This window comes from Myotis yumanensis, unplaced genomic scaffold, assembly GCF_028538775.1.
Source record: "Myotis yumanensis isolate MYYU_CA2020_CCGP unplaced genomic scaffold, mMyoYum1.0.hap1 SCAF_13, whole genome shotgun sequence".
In the NCBI taxonomy this organism is placed as follows: domain Eukaryota; kingdom Metazoa; phylum Chordata; class Mammalia; order Chiroptera; family Vespertilionidae; genus Myotis; species Myotis yumanensis.
The window spans coordinates 32,948,166-32,971,983 of record NW_027223764.1 but is presented as its reverse complement, the minus strand read 5'-3'; the positions used below and the strand labels follow the sequence as shown (position 1 = coordinate 32,971,983).

Here is a 23,818-nt window from a genome sequence, read left to right as displayed (position 1 = left end):
ACCTTACTCCTTTATCTCCTTTTACCAAGAAGCTTCCTTCCTTGACCTGGCTTCCAAAGTGCTTTCATAAACACCGCACAAGGTGTGTCAACAGTATACACTGTACCCAAAGAGGTAAAAAATAAAGAAAAAGTAACCTGGATTTCACTAAACCTACCATGAGATATTGCCTTGCAAGACAGACAGACTCAATGGTGCCCTGGAGGTAGACGGTGGATTTCTTTTGTGGATTACTGGGGTCGGGAAAGTGGATCTGAGCACCCGTTCTCTGCATGATATGTTTGATGTTGCTTCCATTTCGACCCATCATGAAGAGATGATGCTGAGCTGCGATATCGAGCTGTGTGCTCACGGGAATAGCAGATGCCAAGCTCCCGGCAAGATGTTCCAACAGCATGGCAGTTCCTTCCTAGGAGAAAAGGTGGGACAGAAATATTTGTGTAAATAACTTTCCACATACAGGGAGAGTCTAGTGCACTTCTTTTTGTTGTTGTTGTTGACTTTTTTTCTTTATTGATTAAGGTATTATATATGTGTCCTTATCGCCCCATTGCTCCCCCCCCCCCCGCCCGCCCCACTCATGCCCTCACCCCCCTGGTGTCTGTGTCCATTGGTTAGGCTTATATGCATGCATACAAGTCCTTTGGTTGATCTCTCACCCTAACTCCCACCCACCCCTACCTTCCCTCTGAGGTTTGACGGTCTGATCGATGCTTCTCTGTCACTGGATCTGTTTTTTGTTCATCAGTTTATGTTGTTCATTATATTCCATAAATGAGTGAGATCATGTGGTATTTATCTTTCTCTGACTGGCTTATTTCGCTTAGTATAATGCTCTCCAGTTCCATCCATGCTAAAAATATGGAACGCTTCACGAATTTGTGTGTCATCCTTGCGCAGGGGCCATGCTAATCTTCTCTGTATCGAAAAGCGAGCACACTTCTTTCTTTTTTAAATTCTTTTTTTTTTTAAGAGAAAGGGAGATCGATATGAGAGTGAAACCTCCTGCACACCCCCTACCAGGGATCAAGCCCACAACCCGGGCATGTGCCCTGACCAGGAATCGAACTGGCACTTTTCATTGCCTGGGACGACACCCAACCAACTGAGCCACAGTGGCCAGGGCTCTAGTCACTTCTAACAGCTATGGAAAAATACAACACATATAGACCAGAATGTAATACAAAAGAAAATTCTAGAAAACAAACCAGTCTAAAATCCTTTAAAAATAAAACTTGAGCCCGGGTGGCATGGCTCAGCGGCTGGGTGTTGAACTAAGAACCAGGAGGTCACAGGTGGATTCCCGGTCAGGGCACATGCCCAGGTTGTGGGCTCAATTCCCAGAGTCGGGCATGTGGGAGGCAGCCGATGAATGATTTTCTCTCATCACTGATGTTTCCCTCTCTCTCCCCACCCCCCTTCCCTTCTGAAATCAATAAAAATATATTAAGCAAATAAATAAATAAAACTTGAATAGTCTGTTCATGTATGATGTTTGGAATTCGCTCAGTCACTTACCTTCACAGCGCTAGTGTTATTCTGAGACCCTCGGACTATGACAGTAGCACCATACATTCGGGAGCGCTGTTTAAAGGACACTGAAATGTTGTATGTTTGTGATATGTGCTGGATGGAGGGGGAATTAGGATCGGGAACCGGCTGAAGAATTCCAGCAATCGGCAGCTCAAACATCAGCACCAAAGGAAGCAGCTCCTACAATGAAATTGTGAGAACCCAAAGCAGATAAATTATCAGGCACATTTAGAAATACGTCTAATTCATTCATCCTTTCCTGAAGACGGAATTTTAAACACATATTCTTTTATTATAGATGTAAACTTGGGTAGGACATATAAAGTTTCTTAAATGACAGGAGCCTTTTATGAAACCTGAAAGTTTTTGTAACTTGAACTGCCTGTGGCATTTTCCTCGGGACTCTGATTTCAAAATCATCAGAGAAAAACTAAGTCAGGTAAAATCCAGAATGTTTCAAAGAAACTTTCTGTAATACATAAAACCAACCTTTTCACTATATCCCTCAGACTGAGTGCATGATTTCATCATAAATTGATACATAATATTTTTAATCCTCTATAATGAAAACAGTGCTGACAGTGATTTATGGTATGAAAGTAACAGTTACCCGAATTCTCACTCGGGCAGACTCGACTCCTGCCGGCTGTCCTGCTATGGAAACCTGCAAAGATAAGGATATACAGAGTCAGATTTAATTTAATTGAGCCAGTGCCTGCTCTTCCGGTTATCGACATCCTTGCTACTCAAAGTGTCCTCCAGGAAACCCCCACATCAGCGTGATCTGGGAGCTTGTTAAAAATGAAGGAACTCGGGCACCAATGCAGACCTGCTTAATCACAATTTGCATTTTAATGATCTGCTCAGGTAATGAGTGTCAACTGATCTCTATCACCCCCTGGATTTACCTGACACCTCACAGCCCCCATGAGGCCTTCCTGCCTCCTTCATAATTCCTCTAGTTCCCTGCATTTTCTCCTGTCTGTTTAAACACCCTGCAGACTACAGGAGTATCAATACGCAAGGAGGCAGCTGCTCTATGTTCTCAAGATGCTGAACTACTTCCGTGCTAGTTGGTTAAAAAAAAAAAAATTGTTGCTCTAACACCCACCTCTGGGCCTCTCCTGGGATCCTCTAGACCAGCGTTCTCAACCTGTGGGTCGAGACCCCTTTGGGGGTCAAACGACCCTTTCACAGGGGTCACCTAAGACCATCGGAAAACACATATATAATTACATATTGTTTTGTGATTAATCACTATGCTTTAATTATGTTCAATTTGTAACAATGAAATTGGGGGTCACCACAACATGAGGAACTGTATTAAAGGGTCGCGGCATTAGGAAGGTTGAGAACCACTGCTCTAGACATTCCCAGGATCCACCCACTAAAGAATTACTCTTGTTATTAGGGTCAGGGTGGGGGACCCAGGACACTGCTCTCAGGATGCATGCTTATGCCATACTAGCTTCAAATATTTTGAAAACTGCCCTTGCTTTTTATCATGGCTTACGATCCAGTTCCTTATATATGTGGTTCACTATCACATCGATCTCCATTTATTCATCTTTGTGGCTGACACAGTCTCTAGTGTTGTGATTAGCAGAGAAGAGAGAAAACTTCTACATTACACCAGGGGGCAGTCAACTGATCAACCAGTCGCCATAATATGCACTGACCACCAGGGGGCAGACCGGTAGATTAGCTTGCTGCTGGGGTCCGGCCAATGGATCAGGACTGAGTGAGATGGGTCGGACACACCCTGGAGCCCTCCTGCGGTCCCTCCCCAGCTGGCCCTGATTGGCCCCTGATTGGTACTGGGCGAGACAGGGCCAGACATGCCCTCCTATGGTCCTTGTGCACCGGTGGGGTCCCTCAGCCTGGTCTGCGCCCTCTTACAATCTGGGACCCCTCGGGGATGTCGGAGAGCTGGTTTCAGCCTGATCCCGCAGGCCACTCCCCTCGGGACAGCACCAGACACAGGGCTGACAGCTGGCAAGTGCTGCTATGGCAGCGCGAGCCTCTCCCTATCGGGACTGATTGGGCACGAGCCAGTGGCAGGCACAGTGGGGCCAGGATGAGCGGGAGTGGCAGGTAGGAGCTGAACGCATCGTTGGACTACGAGTTTCAGCCCGATCCCCGCAGGCCACCCAGAGGGGCCCCACCCATGCATGAATTTGTGCACCGGGCCTCTAATGTTGTAATAATTGTGTACGATGTCAGACAGGTACTAGATTTATCGGGGTGATCACTTTGTAAGTTGCATCAATGTCTAATCATTGGCTTGTACACTTGAAACTAATAACATAGTGTATGTCAACTGTAATTTAAAATATTTTTTTTAAAAGTGAAAGGCATAATTATGTATGTAGCCTGGAGGACCATGGGAGGGATGCTGCAGACAGAATCCCAGCATGGATGGGTGCTTGGGTGAGGCATGCCTTAGGACCTTTCCCAATTCACATCTCTCTGAGCCCTTCCTTGGGGCTTATTGTATGTTGCCATCATTCCCTCCCCTGTCTCTCCTACCAACCATTCAGAGATCAAGAGTTTAAGGCCTACCTATAACTCATCCCTTCCGAAAAAGCAAAGCCCTTTCCATGTCCTTGCACAGGGTCATACAATCTATACTACATGCCATCTCCATGATTATTCTTTTTGCTCTCATCTCCCAAAAAAGATATGCATATGGAAAACTGAGGCTGTAAAATTTGTTACATAAAAATTCATGAGAAAGACAAAGCACCTGGTTGCTTTTTTCTGCTTGGTTATTCCTGTTGGAATCTGGAAAGTGGATGTGGCATCCTGTTTCTTCCATCACCTTTTTAATGTTGTTGCCACCTTTGCCGATTACATGGGAATGTTCTGTATGCGAAACGTCCATCTTCAAGGTGACCCGATTGCTCTATGTGGAAATAATGAATTATTTCTTGATGCGTGAAAAAGGAACAACTTCCTAAAACATTCCTCCTCTCAAGGGAATAATTTTAACAAAAAGTGAGCCATGACAGAGCGTACAGATTTCTTAACAAAATCATCTTAATCTGTAAATGTTTACTTTCTATCTATTTCTCTTTGGCCATAAAAAAGAAATTTGTATTTTAAGACAAATTTGTCAGAAGAAATAGAAAGATATACTCTTTACCAAGATAATCTTTTGGAAAGCAGCCTTTAAATAAAATCAGCTACAATTACAAATAACTCATTCTTTCTTTAATAGACATTATTCATGAAATACTTAATTCAAAAAAACTAAAACCAGTTGAAAACACATTTACAAGACTGACTATATATACACATATATATTAATAGGACTATATTTATGCACACATATATATGTTAGTAGGACTGCAGATCTAAGGCAATAGGAAACTAGAGATTAAAAATAAAAGTGATTTAAACTAAATAAAGAAGTATTTACAAGCATTTTCACGACTTCTATATTACTGTGTCAAACTTTACAAAGTAGACTTATTATTCTCTGCTGGGAGTAAGAGTGAGGAAGAGACCACAAAGCCACAAAATTATCTTTAACAGCAAAATGGCTTAAGTAAACAATACAAAGTATGAGATTAGTTATATTAATGTAAAATTCTAAGACATAATAATTATGGTCTGGTTGGTATTCATGTATTGAATTTTGGGAAATTTAGTGTTATAAAATTATAAAGACTGACATGAAATCTTTACTCATTTACAAGAATTTCCCTGAAATTCTTCAGTCCCTAGGAAGCAAAATTTAAAAGTCAAAAATTTCAACAGTTTTACATCTTCTCAATTCTTAAATTTTAAACATATCCATCCAATACTTTGGTTTTTAAAGTTAGTTCTTTTGGTTTAACCTTTGAAATACAGGAAGATATTCTTCTTTGGTGAAAATTCTAAAATAGCTAATAATTATAAGGTAAAAATTCTTTAAAGTAAAAACAAAACAAAAAAAAAGAACAAGAAAAGGAAGAAAGAGGAAGAGATCAGAAACCATTTCAATAAAACAACAGGTGGTAAAATAGTGAATGGTTAAGAACCAGATTTAAATCCCACCTCCTTCCTCACTTATCAGCTCTTGGATCCCGGTTAAATTCCCTAATATCTCTTTGCTAAGTTATAAGAATTAAAAAATTAGTATTTTTAAAGTGCTTATCAAGGTAAGTGATTTAAAGTGTTTATTAAAATTAAATACTCACTCACACATGAGTGTACATTTTTAAATACTTAAATTTCCCTATTATCTGCGTACATATACTTTCAGAGAAAGAATGGACAAGATAAAGTGTCAATTTTATGCCATCACACACAGAGCTATACAAAAGATCATTTTGGTTTTCTACTGGCATCATAAAGGCAAACATGCTAATACAACCTTCATCACCTGTCCTATGAAAATCATATCTCTGAAGATGGCAAATACATACTACATACATATGTACAAATATATATTTTCACACATACATACACATGTGTGTATCTATACACATGTGTAGATATAATATTATTCCATTACTCAGCCAGCAAGAGAGACTCTATTCAGATTTTAAACAGAACTTTAAATCCACTGAAGAATCACACGTGCTTATTTTAAAACCCACCATTACTTTCTCCTGGTTTTTCTTCTCCAAATGGTTCTTTCATAACAGCATGAAGCAGCCCTTGCAGAGACAAGGTTCTGACATCTGAGTGTCCTTAACATTCACTTACTTTTGTGTCTAAGACAGACATGATCATTTCCTTGGCTTCCTTAACATCTTCTTTCTTTCCAGAAACCTTAATATGGGGATCTATAAGAAAAAAAAAAAAGGCTCATGTGAAACCCCCAAGCTGTTTTAAAATTGATGTTACATTATAAGAGATTCCATAATAAATTCAATATTTGTCAATCTAAGTGTGTTGTCACTGTAATAAAGACAAGAATGTAAAAAAATACCCAAATTGTGCATTCATCTATGGCTCTTTTCCTTCTTAAAACTGGTTAAACCATTTAACTTTAGACTTAATTGAAAAATAAGTATACCATATAATTATATTTTAAACAAACGAGTCTACCAACTCCAATTATTAACTGGCCCCTTGCTACACCCCAGGCCATTCTAATGCTTTAAGTGCATTAACTCATTTCATCTACATCAGAGCTTTCTCTGTGAGGTTGTTTACAGAGGAAACTACTGTTAATGGGGAGGAGGGGGACAGGGGGTGACTTAATCTCCATTCAGGAATATTTAATATTTATTCAGAATCAGTAGTAAGTGACTAATATATGTTATACCTATTGTTTATTACTGCCATGGAATGTTATATTGGAAAGCATTCATTCATTCAGCATATATTTTCTGAACCTGTGTTCTGTACTAGGGCATTATTTTAGGGATGGGGATTTATCAAGGAAGAAAAACCACCTCTGTCCACATGAAGTTTACAGTCCTGTGCAAGGAGACAAACATGAATCAAATGAACTAATTATCTAGTATATTAGAACATAACTGTTATGAGGGGGAAAAGACAAGAGGATCAGGAGTACAGCTGTGGGACGGGGGGTAAGGGCATCAGCCTCTGAGAAAGTGAGGTCTGGGTAAAGGCTTAGAGGCGGTGAGGCAGAGGCCACACTGGGATCTTCCAGTGGAGGGAGACTCAGAGCAAAGCCCAGGACTGGACATGCCTCTGCAGTTCTCCCTTTAATCAGATTCTCAAGTCTCCCCAGCATTCTAGGTGCTTTCGTACCTCACAGGTTAGTCTGACAGAAACCAAGACCATTCTGGGATCAGCCAAAAGTTCCACACCACTAGCTTAGTGATACAGCTGAATAACAGATGATTTACCATCATCATCACAATCATTAATGATGCCAATCATATTGACTGCCAAGTCCTTCCTATACTGTACTTCACCTCAGGTCGGGGCAGCATCAGAAAATGTTGGCCGAGCATCCTTCACAACTAACAAGCAATTCTGCCCGACTCCTTCTAAACCATCAAGTCTCTAGGATAAGAAGTTGGAGTCACCAGGTGGGAATTTTAGTCAAATTACACATATTGCCCTCATACTGTGAGTCACCCATCCCACAGTCCATTTGAAAAGCAATGGCATTATCAGCACATCATATTTACAAGGTGCAACTGAGCTACTGGAGAGCGAGAGAGCAAGAGAGCGAGAAGAATGAGAGGAGAAAATATTTTCTAAGGCTACCCGCTCTTAGGACCAGGACAGAGCAATAGCTTCAGTGTTCAGGATGCATCTAGCTTCCTGGAGAGACATCCCAGCAGCTGTGCTTCAGTTAAAGTCAGTGCCATCAACCCCACTCCCCACCATCTATCTCCATCTATCTCCCCAGACTGAGTTTCCTGGTGGCTGCTCTTGGCCTTGGGCACGGCTCCTTATCCTTCCTTGAATCCCTCCTCTGACACTTGCTCTGTCAAAGGGACAGTGTAAAGATCAAAGACCTTAAGACTGGTTAAAACTCTCTAAAATGTTTAAGTGTTAGGTATTCTAAGGCGAGGGCTTAAAAGTCTGACAGGATGAATGTCCAGCCACCACACGGAAGAGCCTCCACAGAAGGCATCATGGTCTTGTGTTCATCCTGAATGCACCCTAACAGGGAGGTGTTTTCTCTGTGAAGACTCTCCACCAACTTTCACACACTTATGTAAACAAACAGAGCATTTTCTTCAATAGACAAGAATGTAAAAAAATACCCAAATTGTGCATTCATCTATGGCTCTTTTCCTTCTTAAAACTGGTTAAACCATTTAACTTTAGACTTAATTGAAAAATAAGTATACCATATAATTATATTTTAAACAAACGAGTCTACCAACTCCAGTTATTAACTGACCCCTTGCTACACTCCAGGCCATTCTAATGCTTTAAGTGAATTAACTCATTTCATCTTAGTATATCCATTATAACTCTTCTAGGTGATATTTCGGTAAAGAGCTGTCTGCATTCAAAATTTTGGTCTCAACTATCTTCAACTTCACATTGGCTAGGCTGACTGTGATGCTGATCTCTACTGAAAGTGCTCACTACTACAGGGCAAGAACCAGCTGCTTCTCAAAACATGCTTGCTCACCAGACGTGTAGCCCTTGCTAAATCTAGGTTCCCGGGTCTCCAGGACCCAGCAGTCAGCATTGTGTTGGTTTCCCAAGTGATTTTTACATCAAATAAGGGCACAGCAGATTAAACCATATCAAAAATGTAACTGAAGTCTCTTATATATGGACTAAATATAGATATGGTATGGTAACTTGAAAACCCATTTGTTTACAGGCTGAATAATCACATTAAAATTCCTAGCAGCTGTAGAGGGAAAAGAAACTCAGATCCAATTTAAGAATTTGATTTCCCATCATCTCTGCATCAACGGAACGATAAAGAAAACGGAAAAGAAAAGCCTCAGTAGAAAATACATTTTAGAGATCCAATATGGCGGTGGAGTAGGTGGAAGTTACACTCACTATACCCAGGACCAAACTAGAATTACGACTAAAATATTGAGCAATCAACCTGAATAACCAATTAAAAGCTGGCTGAACAGAAGTACTCTAACCAAGGAACTACAGAAGAAGCCACATCAGACCGGTAAGAAGGGCGGAGCCATGAAAAGAGCTGGCCCTGCTCTCATGGGTGATGGCTGAGACTCTGAAGGGATATCTCAGCTGCAAAGGTTCTACCTAAGGAGCATGGGATCTTAACACCAAGCCAGGCTCCACAGCCCTGAGCATCAAAGATGGGAATGCATGTCCACATAGCATATGACTGTGAAAATCAGCAGGGATTCTGTCTGCCAGGGAGAGATGGGAGTCTGCTAGAGACACAGACTTAAAAAAAAATACATCAGTAAAATTAAGAGCTGGTTCTTTGAAAATATAAACAAGATTGACAAACCTTCAACCAAGCTCAGAGAGAGAAAGAGAGAGAGAGAGAGAGAGAGAGAGAAAGAGAGAACCCAAAAAGTAAAATCAGAAATGAAAAAAGAAAATTAACAACTGACAGCAAAGAAACACAAAGGATTATGAGAAAATATTACAAATAACTATATGCCAACAAATAGGACAACCTGCATGAAATAGATAAATTCCTAGAAACATATAATTTTCCAAATCTGAATCAGGAAGAATCAGAGAATCTGAATAGACAGACTACAACTAGTGAAACTGAAGAAGTAATTAAATACTCCCAAAAAACAAAAGTCCTGGACTGGATGGTTTTACAGGTAAATTTTACCAAACATTCAAGGAGGAAATAACACCTATCCCTCTCAAACTATTCCAAAAAATCAAGAGGAGTAAAGACTCTCAAGCTCATTTTACAAGGCCAACATTATCCTAATTCCTAAACCAGATAAAGACTCAACAAATAAAGAAAATAACAGTCCAACATATACTAAAATTCTCAACAAAATATTAGCAAACCAGACTCAGCAATATATTAAGAAGACCATACACCATGATCAAGTGGGATTCATTCCAGGAATATAAGGTGGGTATAACATCCATAAATCAATAAATGTTATACACCACATAAACAAAACGAAGGATAAAAACTACATGATCATGTCAACAGATGCACAAAAAGCATTTGATAAAATCCAGTACCCATTTATGATAAAGTGCGAATAGAGGGAACATACCTCAACAAAGGCCATATGTGACAAAACCAGAGCCAACATCATACTCAGTGGGCAAAAACTACAAGCATTTCCCTTAAGGTCAGGATGTCCACTTTCACCACCCTTATTCAGCATAGTACCAGAAGTCCTAGCCACAGCAATCAGACAAGAAAAAGAAATAGAAGACATCCAAATTGGAAAGGAAGAAGCAAAACTGTCATTATTTGCAAATGACATGATACTGTATATAGAGAACCCTAAAAGTTTCCACCAAAAAACACCTACTAGAACTAATAAATTCCATAAAGTAGGACACAAAATAAATATACAGAAATCAGTTGCATTTTTATACACCAATAATGAACTATTAAAAAGGGAAACTAAAAAAACAATCCCATTTACAATTGCATTAAAAAAACAAACAAACTAGGAATAACTTTAACCAAGGATGTAAAAGACCTGACTTGGAAAATTATAAGACACTGAAGAAAGAAATTGAAGAAGATACAAATAAGTAGAAGCATAAACTGTGTTAACAGATAGTAAGAATTAACATCATTAAAAGGTGTATTTTACCCAAACCAAAGTATTGGGTAAAATACAATTCCTACCAAGACGCAATTCCTACCAAGATGTCAATGGCATATTTCACAGAACGAGAATATTCCAAAAATTTATATGGAACTACAAAAGACTCCAAATAGCCAAAGCAATCTTGAGAAAGAAGAACAAAGTTGGAGGAATCATGTTACCTGATATTGAACTATACTGCAAGGCCACAGTAATCAAAACAGCATGGTACTGGCATGAAAACAGACATACAGATCAAGGAAACAGCATAGAGAGCCCCCAAAAACCCCACCTTTATGGTCAATTAATATTTGACAAAGGAGGCAAAAACATGCAATGGGGTAAAGAGTCTATTCAATAAATGCTGTTGGGAAAACAGGACAGATATGTGCAAAAAAAAAATGAAACTAGACCACCTTTTTACACAACACATAAGAATAAACTCAAAATGGATTAAAAACTTAAATGTTAGAACTAAAACCATAAAAATCCTAGAAGAAAACATGGGCAGTAAAATCTCAGACATCTCTCTTAGCAATATTTTTTCTGATATATCTCCTTGGGCAAGGGAAACAAAAAATAAACAAATGGGACTTCACCAAACTAAAAAGTTTTTGCACAGCAAAGAAAACTATCAGCAAAATGAAAAGACAACTCATTGAATGGGAGAACATATTCACCAATGATACACCTGATAAGGGATTAATATCCAAAATTTATAAAGAACTTATATAACTCAACACCAAGAAAACAATCCAATTAAAAAATGGGTGACAGGCCTGAATAGACACTTCTCCGAAGAGGACATACAAATGGCCAATAGACATATGAAAAGATGCTCAACATCATTAATAATCAGAGAAATACAAGGATGCACTGTTGCTGGAAATGCAGATTGGTGTAACCACAGTGGAAAGCAGTATGGAGATACCTCAAAAAATTTAAAATGGAACTGCCTTGTGACCCGGTGATTCCACTTCTGAGAATTTATCCCGAAAAACCCAAAACATGAATTTGAAAGAATATATGCAACCCTATGCTTACTGAAGTGTTATTTATAAAAGCCAAGATTTGGAAGCAGCCCAAGTGCCCATCAGCAAATGAATGGGTAAAAAAGCTGTAGTACATTTACACAATGGAATACCACTCAGCCATAAAAAAAAGGAGGTCTTACCTTTTATGACAGCATGGCTGGATCTAGAGAGTATTAATCTAATGAACAAAACAAACTAACAGACAAAACAAAAACATAGATACAGAGGACAGACTGCAACTGTCAGAGTGGAGGGGGTTTGGGGGCCTGGGTGAAAACGGTGAAGGACTTAAGCAAAGAAAAAAAACCTCACAGACACAGACAACAAGCAGTATGTTGATTACCAGAGGGAAAGAGAAGGTGAGGGATGTAGAAGAGGGTAAAGGGGGGATAAACGGAGATGGAAGGAGACTTGACTTGGGATGGAGAACACCCAATAGAACATACAGATGATGTATTATAGAATTGTACACCTGAAACCTATGTAATTTCATGAACCACCACCTCAATAAATACAATAAAAAATTTTTTTTAATAATATTTTATTTCAAAGTGAAAGAGCACCATCTAGTGACCAAAATTTTAAATTATTCAGCGTTACAAATAGAGACATAGTGACTTCAAACTGTCTACAGACCCAAGACAGCATTTGTTGGGAAAATGGTTCTTTAGATAATCAAGTCTCAAAAGTAAAGAGAAAAACAAACCTGACAAAATCCTGAATTAGATTGCAAAGTGTATTTTTCACGCCCCCTTTTGGCCTTGCTTAAAAAATATCCACAGGACGTGAGCTCTTATTCTACACCAACCCTAAGGTGCTTATCTCAAATCCTGAAATACAGTTCCCGGCTTTCTGAGTGTTACAGCTTCCAGTTCAAGCATGCCCATGTAATACCACAGGGGACTAAGGTTTCATTCAGACTCATTCTGGAAATACTTGATGGAGAAAAGAATAATCAAAGTATTAACCATATGAATAATCATGAAAACAAGGAAAATGTCAGCTATGAAGATTGTTGGAAGATGACAGAAAAATAGGCAATAAGTGTATAGTCTCCCCCTCCCCCAAATTTACTGCTTTGAAAGACAACTCCAATTTGGGCATGAAAGTTTTGAGACATTTGCTCTAAAAATAAGCCTGGCCAGTGTTGCTCAGTGGTTGAGCAATCTACCTATGAACCAATAGGTCACCTGTTCGATTCCCAGTCAGGGCACATGCCCGAGTTGCAGGCTCAATCCCCAGTAGGGGGTGTGCAGGAGGCAGCTGATAGATGTTTCTCTCACATCGAGGTTTCTCTCTATTCTTCCTTCCTCTCTCTCTCTAAAAAAAAAAAAAATCAATGAAAACATATTAAAAAATAAAAATAATATTCATTGCTTACACTCCCTGAATACAAGACTGTCTTGATTAGTTTTGTAACTCCCACAGTGCCGAACAAATAGCAGATACTCAGTAAGCTGTTGCTGAACAGACTGCCAGCTCCCCTATTTTGGGATATAGCTAGTAGAGGGAAGAGATGGAAATCAGTGGGCACTTTGATCTTATTACTTCTATAAAAATACAGAGAAGTTTCAAATAGCCATCTAGAGTTTTACATTTCTGACCCATCAATCTTCTTACATCTCCATGAAAGAGAGGAACACCAGACGCGATCCAGCCTTCACTGAGTAATGAGAATCTGTGGACCTGGGTGTGGACAAGGGTATTTTATATGTAGACACCAAAAAAGAGCTAAACCTCTGAGCAAAAAGGTTTTTAATCCCTTTCATATATTCATAAGGACTTGCTAAGCCAACAACTGTTTTCATAAGAACACATGCTAAAAACCCTATTTTCAGTAAAAGTAGTTGGGATGTTCACAAGAACTTAAGTGAAGTTTTAGTTGTGGGTATGAAAGATTATCTCTTGGTACCCTGGTGTCTACTCTCTACTTTCCCATCCTTAAAACATCCCATTCCTGGAAATGTTGGTAAATATTTTGTTGCCTTTCCTCCTCTTCCCAAGCTTAAACCTCCTTTCCAGTTCATGCCTTTTCCCGCAGCAAATTCTATGGGAAAAGCCGTGTCAATCATTTCATTGTATTTATCACGCTGCAGAAAGTAATGCCCTATTGCCACACGATGAATTTAAGCCTTCAGTATTTCACCAATCATCTGTTTGTAGCTATGTTCCTGTCTCCATGACCGAGCGCTGCTGAGTGAAAGAGTCCATGCCCCAAATTCTAAGTAATGCTTTCATTCTCAGCACGTTCTCCTGGAGAGAGGAAAAACAGCAGCAAATTCTTTGTTGGACTAACCCAACTCCTCCCACCCACAAAGCCCACAAATAAACGACATCATATTAGAGCTGCACTTTTGCTCATGGGGAGAAGTTCCATGTCATGACCTGAAACTGGGGATGGCTTTTTGCACATAAACAAACCTGTCAGACTGGCCTTAAATTCCTCAGAAGAGACCGGTGGACAGAATTCACTTTCCCCTGGCTCAGAGCTCTTCTCACTTTTATTTCACGTTCTTAACGAGTCTTAGACTTGAAAACTGTCTAACCAAGGACATGGCTGGGGCTGGGTCCGTCAACACTGTTGGGAGTGGTCAGTGTTAACCCCCAACCTCCACCGAGATCCCTGGAATCACTGTGAATACGTCCACAGCTGGCAAGCAGTTCCAAAGTGGAAATAACCATTTTTTATAGATAAGGAAGACTGGCTCTGGGGTAAGGATTTTGTCAAGCTGCCAGTATACTGGTACATCAAGTCTCAGCAAAAGCCCCAGACATCTCCAAGGCACTGGCCGGCTTGGCTCACGTAGGGAAATGCTACGGAAAGCCACAGACTGCATTAAGGGTATGACTCTGACTCTGCAATAGGCTAGCTTCCCTTCATGTTGGGGGGAAATACGTAGATCCCACAGCTGTGATACAAGGTCGGAATCCCAAGTAAGCTACAAAGAAGCTCTGTTCCTATAAAAAAGTTGCTGGGTCTTTAGAATATAGAAAGAAATAAAGAAATAGCCCTAACCGGTTTGGCTCAGTGGATAGAGCGTTGGCCTGCGGACTGAAAGGTCCAGGTTCTACTCTGGCCAAGGGCATGTACCTTGGTTGCAGGCACATCCCCAGTAGGAGGTGTACAGGAGGCAGCTGATCGATGTTTCTCTCTCATCGATGTTTCTAACTCTCTATTCCTCTCCCTTCCTCTCTGTAAAAAATCAATAAAATATATTTTTTTAAAAAGAAATAAAGAAATAAAGAGAGAGAGAGAGAAGTTGGTCATATCATTCTTATACTTTCTTATAAATCTAAATTTCTTTACCATAAAGCAGTACTATAAGGTTCTTAAATAAGACTGAAGTCATAAAGAACTTTATTTTCCAATGTTCTGGTATCTCAAGATGAGTAGCTCACCAAAGAGATCACCATCTAAACTGTTCCTAGAACCATAAGGTGCAGGCGGTAAGCACGCGTGTCTGAAACAGCAATCTGCTGCCGAACGGAGGAGGATTCGCTTCTGAACCTTGTGCGGGACCCACGGCCGGCTTCACAGATGGCAGCTCGGGCCTCCCTTCTGTTGGGCACACTCCAGGAATGGGCAATTCTGTTTCAACATGGATGAATTCCAGCGCTCACCCCGCTGGCATTTCCCAAATAATGTGCTTGCAGACCCAAAACAAACGCAGTGACAACCCCGTACAGAGATGGGATCTACTTCGAACCCCTATTTGAGCCACGTCCCAGTTCAACATTGATACCATCCAATACGTCTGCTACTTCGATCACTTTTCCTTTACGTTGGCAAGTCACTATGCTGATCAGCAAAATGAATTCAACTCACAGTCAACTGGCCACAGCCCATATTTTCCTGTGAAACAAAAGAGTTTCCCTCTGACCTCTTGAGAAATAGGCTGTCCTTTATAAACAAACAAACAAACAAACAAAAATGTTACGCAGGTCAAACAGACCAATATCACATTCTATACGGGAAGACATACACTTTATCAAGAGATGGAGAAAACCTGAACTGACTCATTAAACCTGACTGGAAATGATTTTTAAAGAACAGAACAGAATGACAGGAAGTCAATGTACTTTCAGCTTATTTTATAGCCAGTAATCTAGAATCCAGAGTCTCTCAAAGAATACCGTTTGCCAACAAGAATTCCAATACACTGAGTTAGAATAAAAGGGCAAAGACTCTATTTGGAGAGGTGGCAGAAGAGCCCAAGCTACACATCGTTAAGGCAAAATGTTGGTGAGCAGCCATAACACATGTGATATAATAACTGGGATGGAGAGAAAGCAGGTGTACCTGCTGTGGGCATGTCCTACACAGACTACGCTGCTTTTGGATAAGGCAAAGTCACCCTTATCTTAAAACAGAAAAGGTTAACCTCCTCACTAGTTAACAGGAAGAGAAGGGGCATGGACAGTAAAGTGCAAAAGCACATGCATTTTAAACTCAAAAACCTCGTTTTCATGAGAAAAACTATTTCCATAGGTACCCACAATCAGCTTACCTACCATAATGCCCGAGATAACTTCCTATCAAAATTCCACTGAGCAGAATGAAGCCCGATACCCAACAGAGCGCATATGCTTGACATGAGAGGGGCTTGAGTGCCGTGAGCAAATCTAAAGCTAACATACAGCAAGTTCCTCAAGATGTGTTTCAGCGCAACTATTTGGCAATGTCTGGAGATGAGCTGCCCGCACCCCTAGGGCAATCTACCCTTCGGCAAGGTCTTGCTGAGCGAAAGGAAAGGGTGCGTTCACACACCGAGGAGGAGCCTGTGGGCACCGTTATTGACGAGGTACAAAAGAGCCGTCAGCTTGGGAAAATTCGAAGCTCGCTACAAGAGCTTTCTGCCAATGGAATACCAGCATTTCCAACATAATCACCATAAAAGAGTCCAAATACAATGATAATAAGCAAGTCTAATGGTTCTCCACTGATGTGTCCACTTCAGGAGAAAATGAGGGTATGGGAGGGAAATGGTACACGGGCACATGCCTCTTGTCTGGTAAGATTCCGTGTGTGCCCTATCAGAGCTGTTTATTTCATCAGAAACAGAGTTACAGGGACTCAGCAAAAACTGAGAAATAATCTCAGAGAAGAACAACGAAATGCAAACAGAGCAATAAGCAAACTCAGGCCCTAACAGATGAAATAATCAAAACCAGATGTATTTAGGGAGTGTGAGAATTGGAAAAGGGTAGACGGTCTTATCTTATAAACCACCTTATCTCATGCCATGTAAACTAAACTCCAAGCATAACCGCTGAGTTGCTATTCAGGTAGAAGGGGGGCAGAACAAAATCCACAGCACAAGAGAGGGTGGAAAAACAAAGTTAAAAACACAAAGCCTAACTCCATCCGTTTCTCCAAGCCTTCTGGCATCCAAGCTCTATACTCCAGAGATAAGGAGGAGGATTCTGGGAAGGGGGAGGAGAGGAAGCCAAGTGCCAGGCGGAGAGCTGGACTCTTCTGCGTGGTTTGTTTACAGCAGGTCTGCATACAGCAGGGGCCGTGCAGAGGTTACTGCAAGGGAGGATGTTCACACGTGCATGAGCTGCAGATGGTCATGCCGGTCACAATGGGAAGAAAGCCCACGCACACGGCACGGCAGAAGCAATAACGCAAGGGCCCAGGATGAGGAAGGAGCACGTGCAAGCAAGCTGAGCTGCACACAGGCCCTGTGGAGTGAGACTGGAGTCCCAAACCTTCAGGGAGCACCCCCAGGGAACTGTGCTGAGATAACAGCACGTTATGCAAGAATTTCTAGGAGCCAGAACTGACTAATCTTCCTTCTCTCTCCAAGGAATACTGATGTTCACAGCGCACAGGGCAGCTCCCAGCGGTGTGCCTGTGGGCTAAGCTCACGGCACTGGAATCTGTGGCCAGGGCAGATGGTCCCTTTCACAACAGCTGGGACCAATCGGGAGACAGCCTAACACGCCACTGCGGCTGCCATCACGGAAAAGCTGCCATGGGTTTAAGGGTTCACACATTAGACAAGGAAAGTCCTGTGGATGAAGACTGGACCACATCCTGCCACATACGTGATCTCTCTGCTTCATTTCCGGCCCACTAAGAGAAGACATTTAAAAACCAGAAATTCTGTCGTTTGAAGGCACAATCAAGGGTGTAGATAAGAAACAGGCAAACACTTAGGGATTGAGTTCTAAAAATAACTTAGCGGCTTGAGACGGGCATGAAAAGTCTCCACCTTTCTCACCCTTCCCCTAAGATCTGGTGAGAAAGCTTTACAGGTTGCACTGAAGCGGTAAATGAAGGGTTCATACAACAACTCCAGGGGTTCAAGAGTGTTTATCATCTCAAGAAGGTAGTGATTTTCACAAAAATTAAAAGTACTTAATATTAGGTAAATGAGCCTTAAAGAAATTACTTAGAAATTTCTTAGAATCTGCCAATCCTTTCTTCTTACTCCCACTTTCTCGCTGAAAGCTGTTAGTAGTTGTTTTATGCAGCCACGTATACTGAAAACAGACACAGCCCTGTCTAATAAAACTGTGTATTATTTGCTTCTCTCACACTGTTTTGGTATCTGCTTGGAGTAAGTAGGAAGCAAAGACTTTATCTCTCAATTCTAAGAACTTTACATATTTTGGGGGGAAATATAATTTAAATGATCAAATAACTTCAAAATGGTTATTTTTCTTAAGAAAAATCTCTAAATTTACCTTAAAGCCTAACAATTTCTAAATCAGAATCCACCAAATATTTATCCAAATAAATTACTCCTGCTTAAATATCTTAAATAATAAAAAATTTGAGAGGTATTTTAAAACGGGCTTTTCTTCTGAGAGTGAGAAGACAGGGGCTTCTCACCAAAAATCACAGAAATAAACATCGCCTGATAAGGGTGACCAGTCAGTCCTAGCCTTTTTAACAAGAAATTTCATCTTAAATAAATTTGTTTCTATACAAAGAACTCCTATAAACAAAACAAAACAAAAAACACCAAAACTTAATTACCCCATAAAAATAGGCAAAAGGGATGGATAAATAATTCAACAGGAAAATGGTCAATAAACAAATAAAGTTCAATCTTACTAATCATTATTTATAAAATTGGGAAATTACCCTTAAGGCTAACAAGGATATGAGACAAACTAACATATTCCTAATGGAAATAAAAATTTGTGCAAAATGTCTGGGAAGCAATTTGGAAATATAATTGAAGAATCACAAAATCATAATTTCATTTTAAGGATACACATGCATTCCACAGAATAAAAAAACACACAAATTAATAGTCATTACTTCTAAGTAATAGGGTCATAGATAATACTTTATGTTATACTTCATGCTTTTCTGCATTTTCCACCATGAAAAGTATACATTTACAATACAGAAAAATACTCATACCTGCCCTGGCTGGGTGGCTCAGGTGGTTAGAGTATTGTCCCATATGCCAAAAGGTTTTGGGTTCAATCCCCATTTGGGGTGTGTATGGGAGGCAACTGATCAATGTTTCTCTCTCTCCCTTCCTCTTTCTAAAATCAATAACCATATTGAAAAGAAAAGAAAAATGCTCATACCCTAAAACAGTGGTTACCAACCTTTCGGACCTCACGGACCACGGGTTGGCGACCGCTGTCCTAAAACATTATCTGTGTCACTCAAGTCTGAGATCAACTTGCACAAATTACAAATTACATCCTTGTACTTTAAAAACGAAAATGTGCAAAGACAAACAGTGTGGTGAGTGCCAGAGGGAAGGGGGAGAGGGGCTGGGTGGAGGTGGGCAAAGGGGCGGGGGGGGGGGGAATGGGGGCATCTGTAATAGTTTCAACAATAAAAATAAAGTTATTTTTTTAAAAGAGAATGTATTTAAGTCAGCATGCCTTGTTTTCCAAGCACAATGTTTCAAGAATCCCCTTAAACATTGAGACCTTTAAGAATGTTAATGACAATGAAACAATGCTTTCTCGATTAGAAATTCCTTCTTTCTCATCTACAAGTCTGGAACAGGCTTTTTGCCATGCAGTCTTTGAACTTTAGTTCTTTTTATTTGTTGTGCCATCACTCAACATTTTATCAACATACTTTGGCTCTGAACACAGACTTCCCAGTGAAACTGGAGCAGCAAATACATAATGATGGGGTTTAGCTGCAGTGAAAAGACCCGGCTGGAGCTGAGTCCAAATAGCTGGGAAGGCCATATGTTCATGGCCACCACTGGCTACTCATGGAATTCTTTTTTTTTTTTAATTTTGTTTTATTGCTTAAAGTATTACAAAGAGTATTACATATGTCTCCCCCCACCCTTGACCTTCCCCCGGCCTCCCCTACCCCCCAGTGTCTTATGTCCATTGGTTATGCTTATATGCATGAATACAAGTCCTTCAGTTGCTCTCTTACCCCTCTCCCAATCCTCCCCGGCCTTCCCACTGTAGTTTGACAGTCTGTTCGATGCTGCTCTGCCTCTGTATCTATTTTTGTTCATCAGTTTATAATGGTCTTTATTATCCATAAATGAGTGAGATCATGTGGTATTTTTCTTTCATTGACTGGCTTATTTCACTTAGCATAATGCTCTCTAATTCCATCCATGCTGTTGCAAATGGTAAGAATTCCCTCTTTTTTAGAGCAGCATAGTATTCCATTGTGTAGATGTATAGATCAATGAAACAGAATAGAGAACCCTAAAATCGACCGGAACCAATATGCTCAATTAATATTTGACAAAGGAGGCAAGAACATACAATGGAGTCAAGACAGTCTCTTCAATAAATGGTGTTGGGAAAATTGGACAGATACATGCAAAATAATGAAACTAGACCACCAACTTACACAAAAATAAACTCAAAATGGATAAAGGACTAACTGTAAGACAGGAAACCATAAAAATACTAGAGGAATCCAAAGGCAACAAAATCTCAGACACATGCCAAAGCAATTTCTTCACTGATATGGCTCCTAGGGCATTGGAAACTAAAGAGAAAATAAACAAATGGGACTACATCAAAATAAAAAGCTTCTGCACAGCAAAAGAAACCATCAACAAAACAAAAAGAAAGCCCACTGCACGGGAGAACATATTTGCCAATGTTATCACCGATAAGGGTTTAATCTCCAACATTTACAGGGAACTCGTACAACTTAACAAAAGGAAGATAAACAATCCAATCAAAAAATGGGCAAAGGACCTAAATAGACACTTTTCAAAAGAGGACACTTGGAAAGCCAAGAGACATATGAAAACATGCTCAAACTCACTAATCATCCGAGAGATGCAAGTCAAAATGACAATGAGGTACCATCTCACACTGTCAGAATGGCTATCATCAACAAATCAACAAATGACAAGTGCTGGTGAGGATGCAGAGAAAAAGGAATCCTCGTGCACTGCTGGTGGGAATGCAGACTGGTGCAGCCACTGTGGAGAACAGTATGGAGTTTCCTCAAAAACCTAAAAATGGAACGCCCATTTGACCCAGTGATCCCACTTCTAGGAATATATCCCAAGAAACCAGAAACACCGATCAGAAAGGATATATGCATCCCTATGTTCATAACAGCACAATTCACCATAGCTAAGATTTGGAAACAGCCTAAGTGCTCATCAGCAGATGAATGGAATAGAAAACTGTGGTACATCATGGAATTCTTTCAAACATTTATGGCCACGTCTCTCTTTTTCTTCAGCAATGGTTTCTAAAATAAATGGACACAAGGGCAATCCTGGCAGTGGGGGTACAGTGCTCTTTCTTAAAGAATTCTCAAAGTCCCCCCCCCCCTCACATCCCCAAACCCGAACATTTAGAAAAAATATTCTCTGGGTGTGATTAAACCACCTGTTAATATAAGTACAGAATAACCTTCAAGACCTCGGAACAAGGAGTTTCACCAGGACGGCAATAACAATTTCTTTGCCTTCTAGCAGAGAAGTCTAAGAGTTGAAAACAGTCCCTGGATAGGCTCCTTTGGCCCCTGCCGGGGCCAGTCTGTCTTGAGCTCTGCCTTGCTGTGCCCAGGAAGCTGAGTCAGCATCTCTGAGTCAGCATCTTTTTATGAGGGCTCCCATGATGCTGTCCTCCCCTTACTCCTTCAGCCTTTGGGTGATGATGACTTCCAGCTATTGCCAGCTTCTATGCCTTATCATATATTAATAACTACTTGCTCATTCCTTTCCCCTACCTACTGTAAGTAGCTCCTTCAGTGGCGCGCATTTAACTCTTTTGGAGGGAATTCTGTTTCCTGTCTGCCTAAGACCAATATAACACCTTTCCCTCCAATTCTTTTTCTTCTCTTGATGACAAAGTGCATGTGGTGCTGTCTCTCTTCTCCACAAAAGCACTAACGTTTAGAGGGTGGACTCCATGCCTTATGTAGGTTGATAATAATATTCCTTAGGTCTTCCCAGACACTTTTGGGGGGGGGGGCAATTTCACAACTGCAGTAGAGAAGGGTAGTGCAGTTTTCTCTTTATTTTTCTCCTCTTTCCCTTCTTCCCTCACGCCCCTCCTCTCCTTCCTCTCTCCCTTCACCTCCCTTTCCCCCACCCTACAGACTATGCAAATGCATTTTCATCAAATTCTGGTTTGTTACTGAAAGTATCTTGGCACCTTCAGACATTCCCTGATTAATGTGTTGCAATGTTTACAGGACCTTTGAGAAATATGTGTGCATTCAGCAGCATTTTAAAATTTCCTTAATATTTTCTTGGCTTTCATACAACTTTTACCTCTAAAGGCATTTGTTTGTATGTTCCATTCCCCCCCAACCCCCACTGTTTTAAATATATGCAAACATCTGTTTTATACCAACTTCAAATCCTTTACAGAGTGTGGTTTCTGAAAACCACTGCATCATTCTAAAGTCAGTTTCTTACTGGGGTGCAGGGGGGCGGTTTATGGATTTTCTTTGTGGGGCCTGTGAACCTGCCTATGATTGCATTCAAAGGTTGTGTACATGTGCACTGGTACAGTCTTCTGAATGGATCTATAGATTCTCAAAATGGCTGAACAGATTACAAAGTCTTTGTCTAAGCAGTATGGATATTGTTTTAAAATTATTTTTTATTGTTGAAAGTATTACATATGTGCCCTTTTCCCCTCCATTGCCCCTTCCAGCCTCCCCCCCCCCGCCACCCCAGATCTTCAGCACCCTATTGTCTGTGTCCATGGGTTATGCATACATGCATACAAGGTCTTTGGTTGATTACCTCCCACCCACCTACCCTCCCCCACCTTCCCTCTGAGGTTCTACACTCCGTTCCATACTTTGAGACTATGGATCCACTCTGTTCACCAGTTTATCTTGTTACTTAGATTCCACATGAGTACGATCATGTGATACTTGTTTTTCTCTGACTGGCTTATTTCACTTAGCATGATACTCTCCAGGTCCCTCCATGCTGTCTCAAAGGGTAAGAGATTCTTTTTTACTGCTGCATAGTATTCCATGGCATAAATGTATCACCGTTTTTTTAGCCACTCATCTACTGATGGGCACTTGGGCTGTTTCCAGATCTTAGCTATTGTAAATTGTGCTAAGCAGTATGGAATTTTATTAAGACATTAAGAGAGCATATTTTAAAATACTTCAAGGATTCCATTTTGGCTTGGTATTACCGCAGGCTGAAATTTATTCTTATTCAGGAGTTTTCAACAATTACTTTTAAAATATGACTTCAGCAATTACATTTCAACATGAATGCTAACCGGTAAGATGATGTCAAATTTCTGTGCATCAGTTTTTTCAGTTAATTGTAAGAGACACAGGAGAAAATAGTAATAAAGAGAAAGACTGGAAGGTCTATGCAAAAAGTCACAATTGAATCAACTTGTTTAACTTCCATTAAAAAATCCTACATGTTTTTATTAGAGTAAAATGCTGTAACTTTATCATTCTGCTACAGAAATGGATCGTTATTCAACAGATGATATGAAATCTTGTTTCAGAATAACTTCTAAAATTACATCAATGAACTTGAGGCCTGGGATGGGACAGAGTTCTACCTTCTCTCTTCCTTCATCAAGGTTCACGGAGGGCCCGTGCTGGGCCAGGAGGATCCTACAAAGTTCAGCTATCGCAAACATGACACCACATGGAGCCGTGCG

General features: G+C 40.4%; 1 protein-coding gene and 1 pseudogene across 3 annotated transcripts in view; both read right to left on the bottom strand.

The window, feature by feature from the left end:
• BICC1 (BicC family RNA binding protein 1) overlaps positions 1-23,818 on the bottom strand; it is a 247,104-nt gene that overhangs the window by 31,067 nt on the left and 192,219 nt on the right. For all 3 annotated transcript variants that reach the window (XM_070432791.1, XM_070432793.1, XM_070432794.1), the window contains exons 4-8: positions 6,229-6,308; positions 4,280-4,438; positions 2,144-2,197; positions 1,519-1,713; positions 158-409 (exon numbers count right to left, since the gene is read on the bottom strand). In XM_070432791.1, the coding sequence (XP_070288892.1) occupies positions 158-409; positions 1,519-1,713; positions 2,144-2,197; positions 4,280-4,438; positions 6,229-6,308 (740 nt within the window). The remainder of the gene's footprint in view (positions 1-157; positions 410-1,518; positions 1,714-2,143; positions 2,198-4,279; positions 4,439-6,228; positions 6,309-23,818) is intronic.
• LOC139022273 (U6 spliceosomal RNA) lies at positions 856-927 on the bottom strand (annotated as a pseudogene).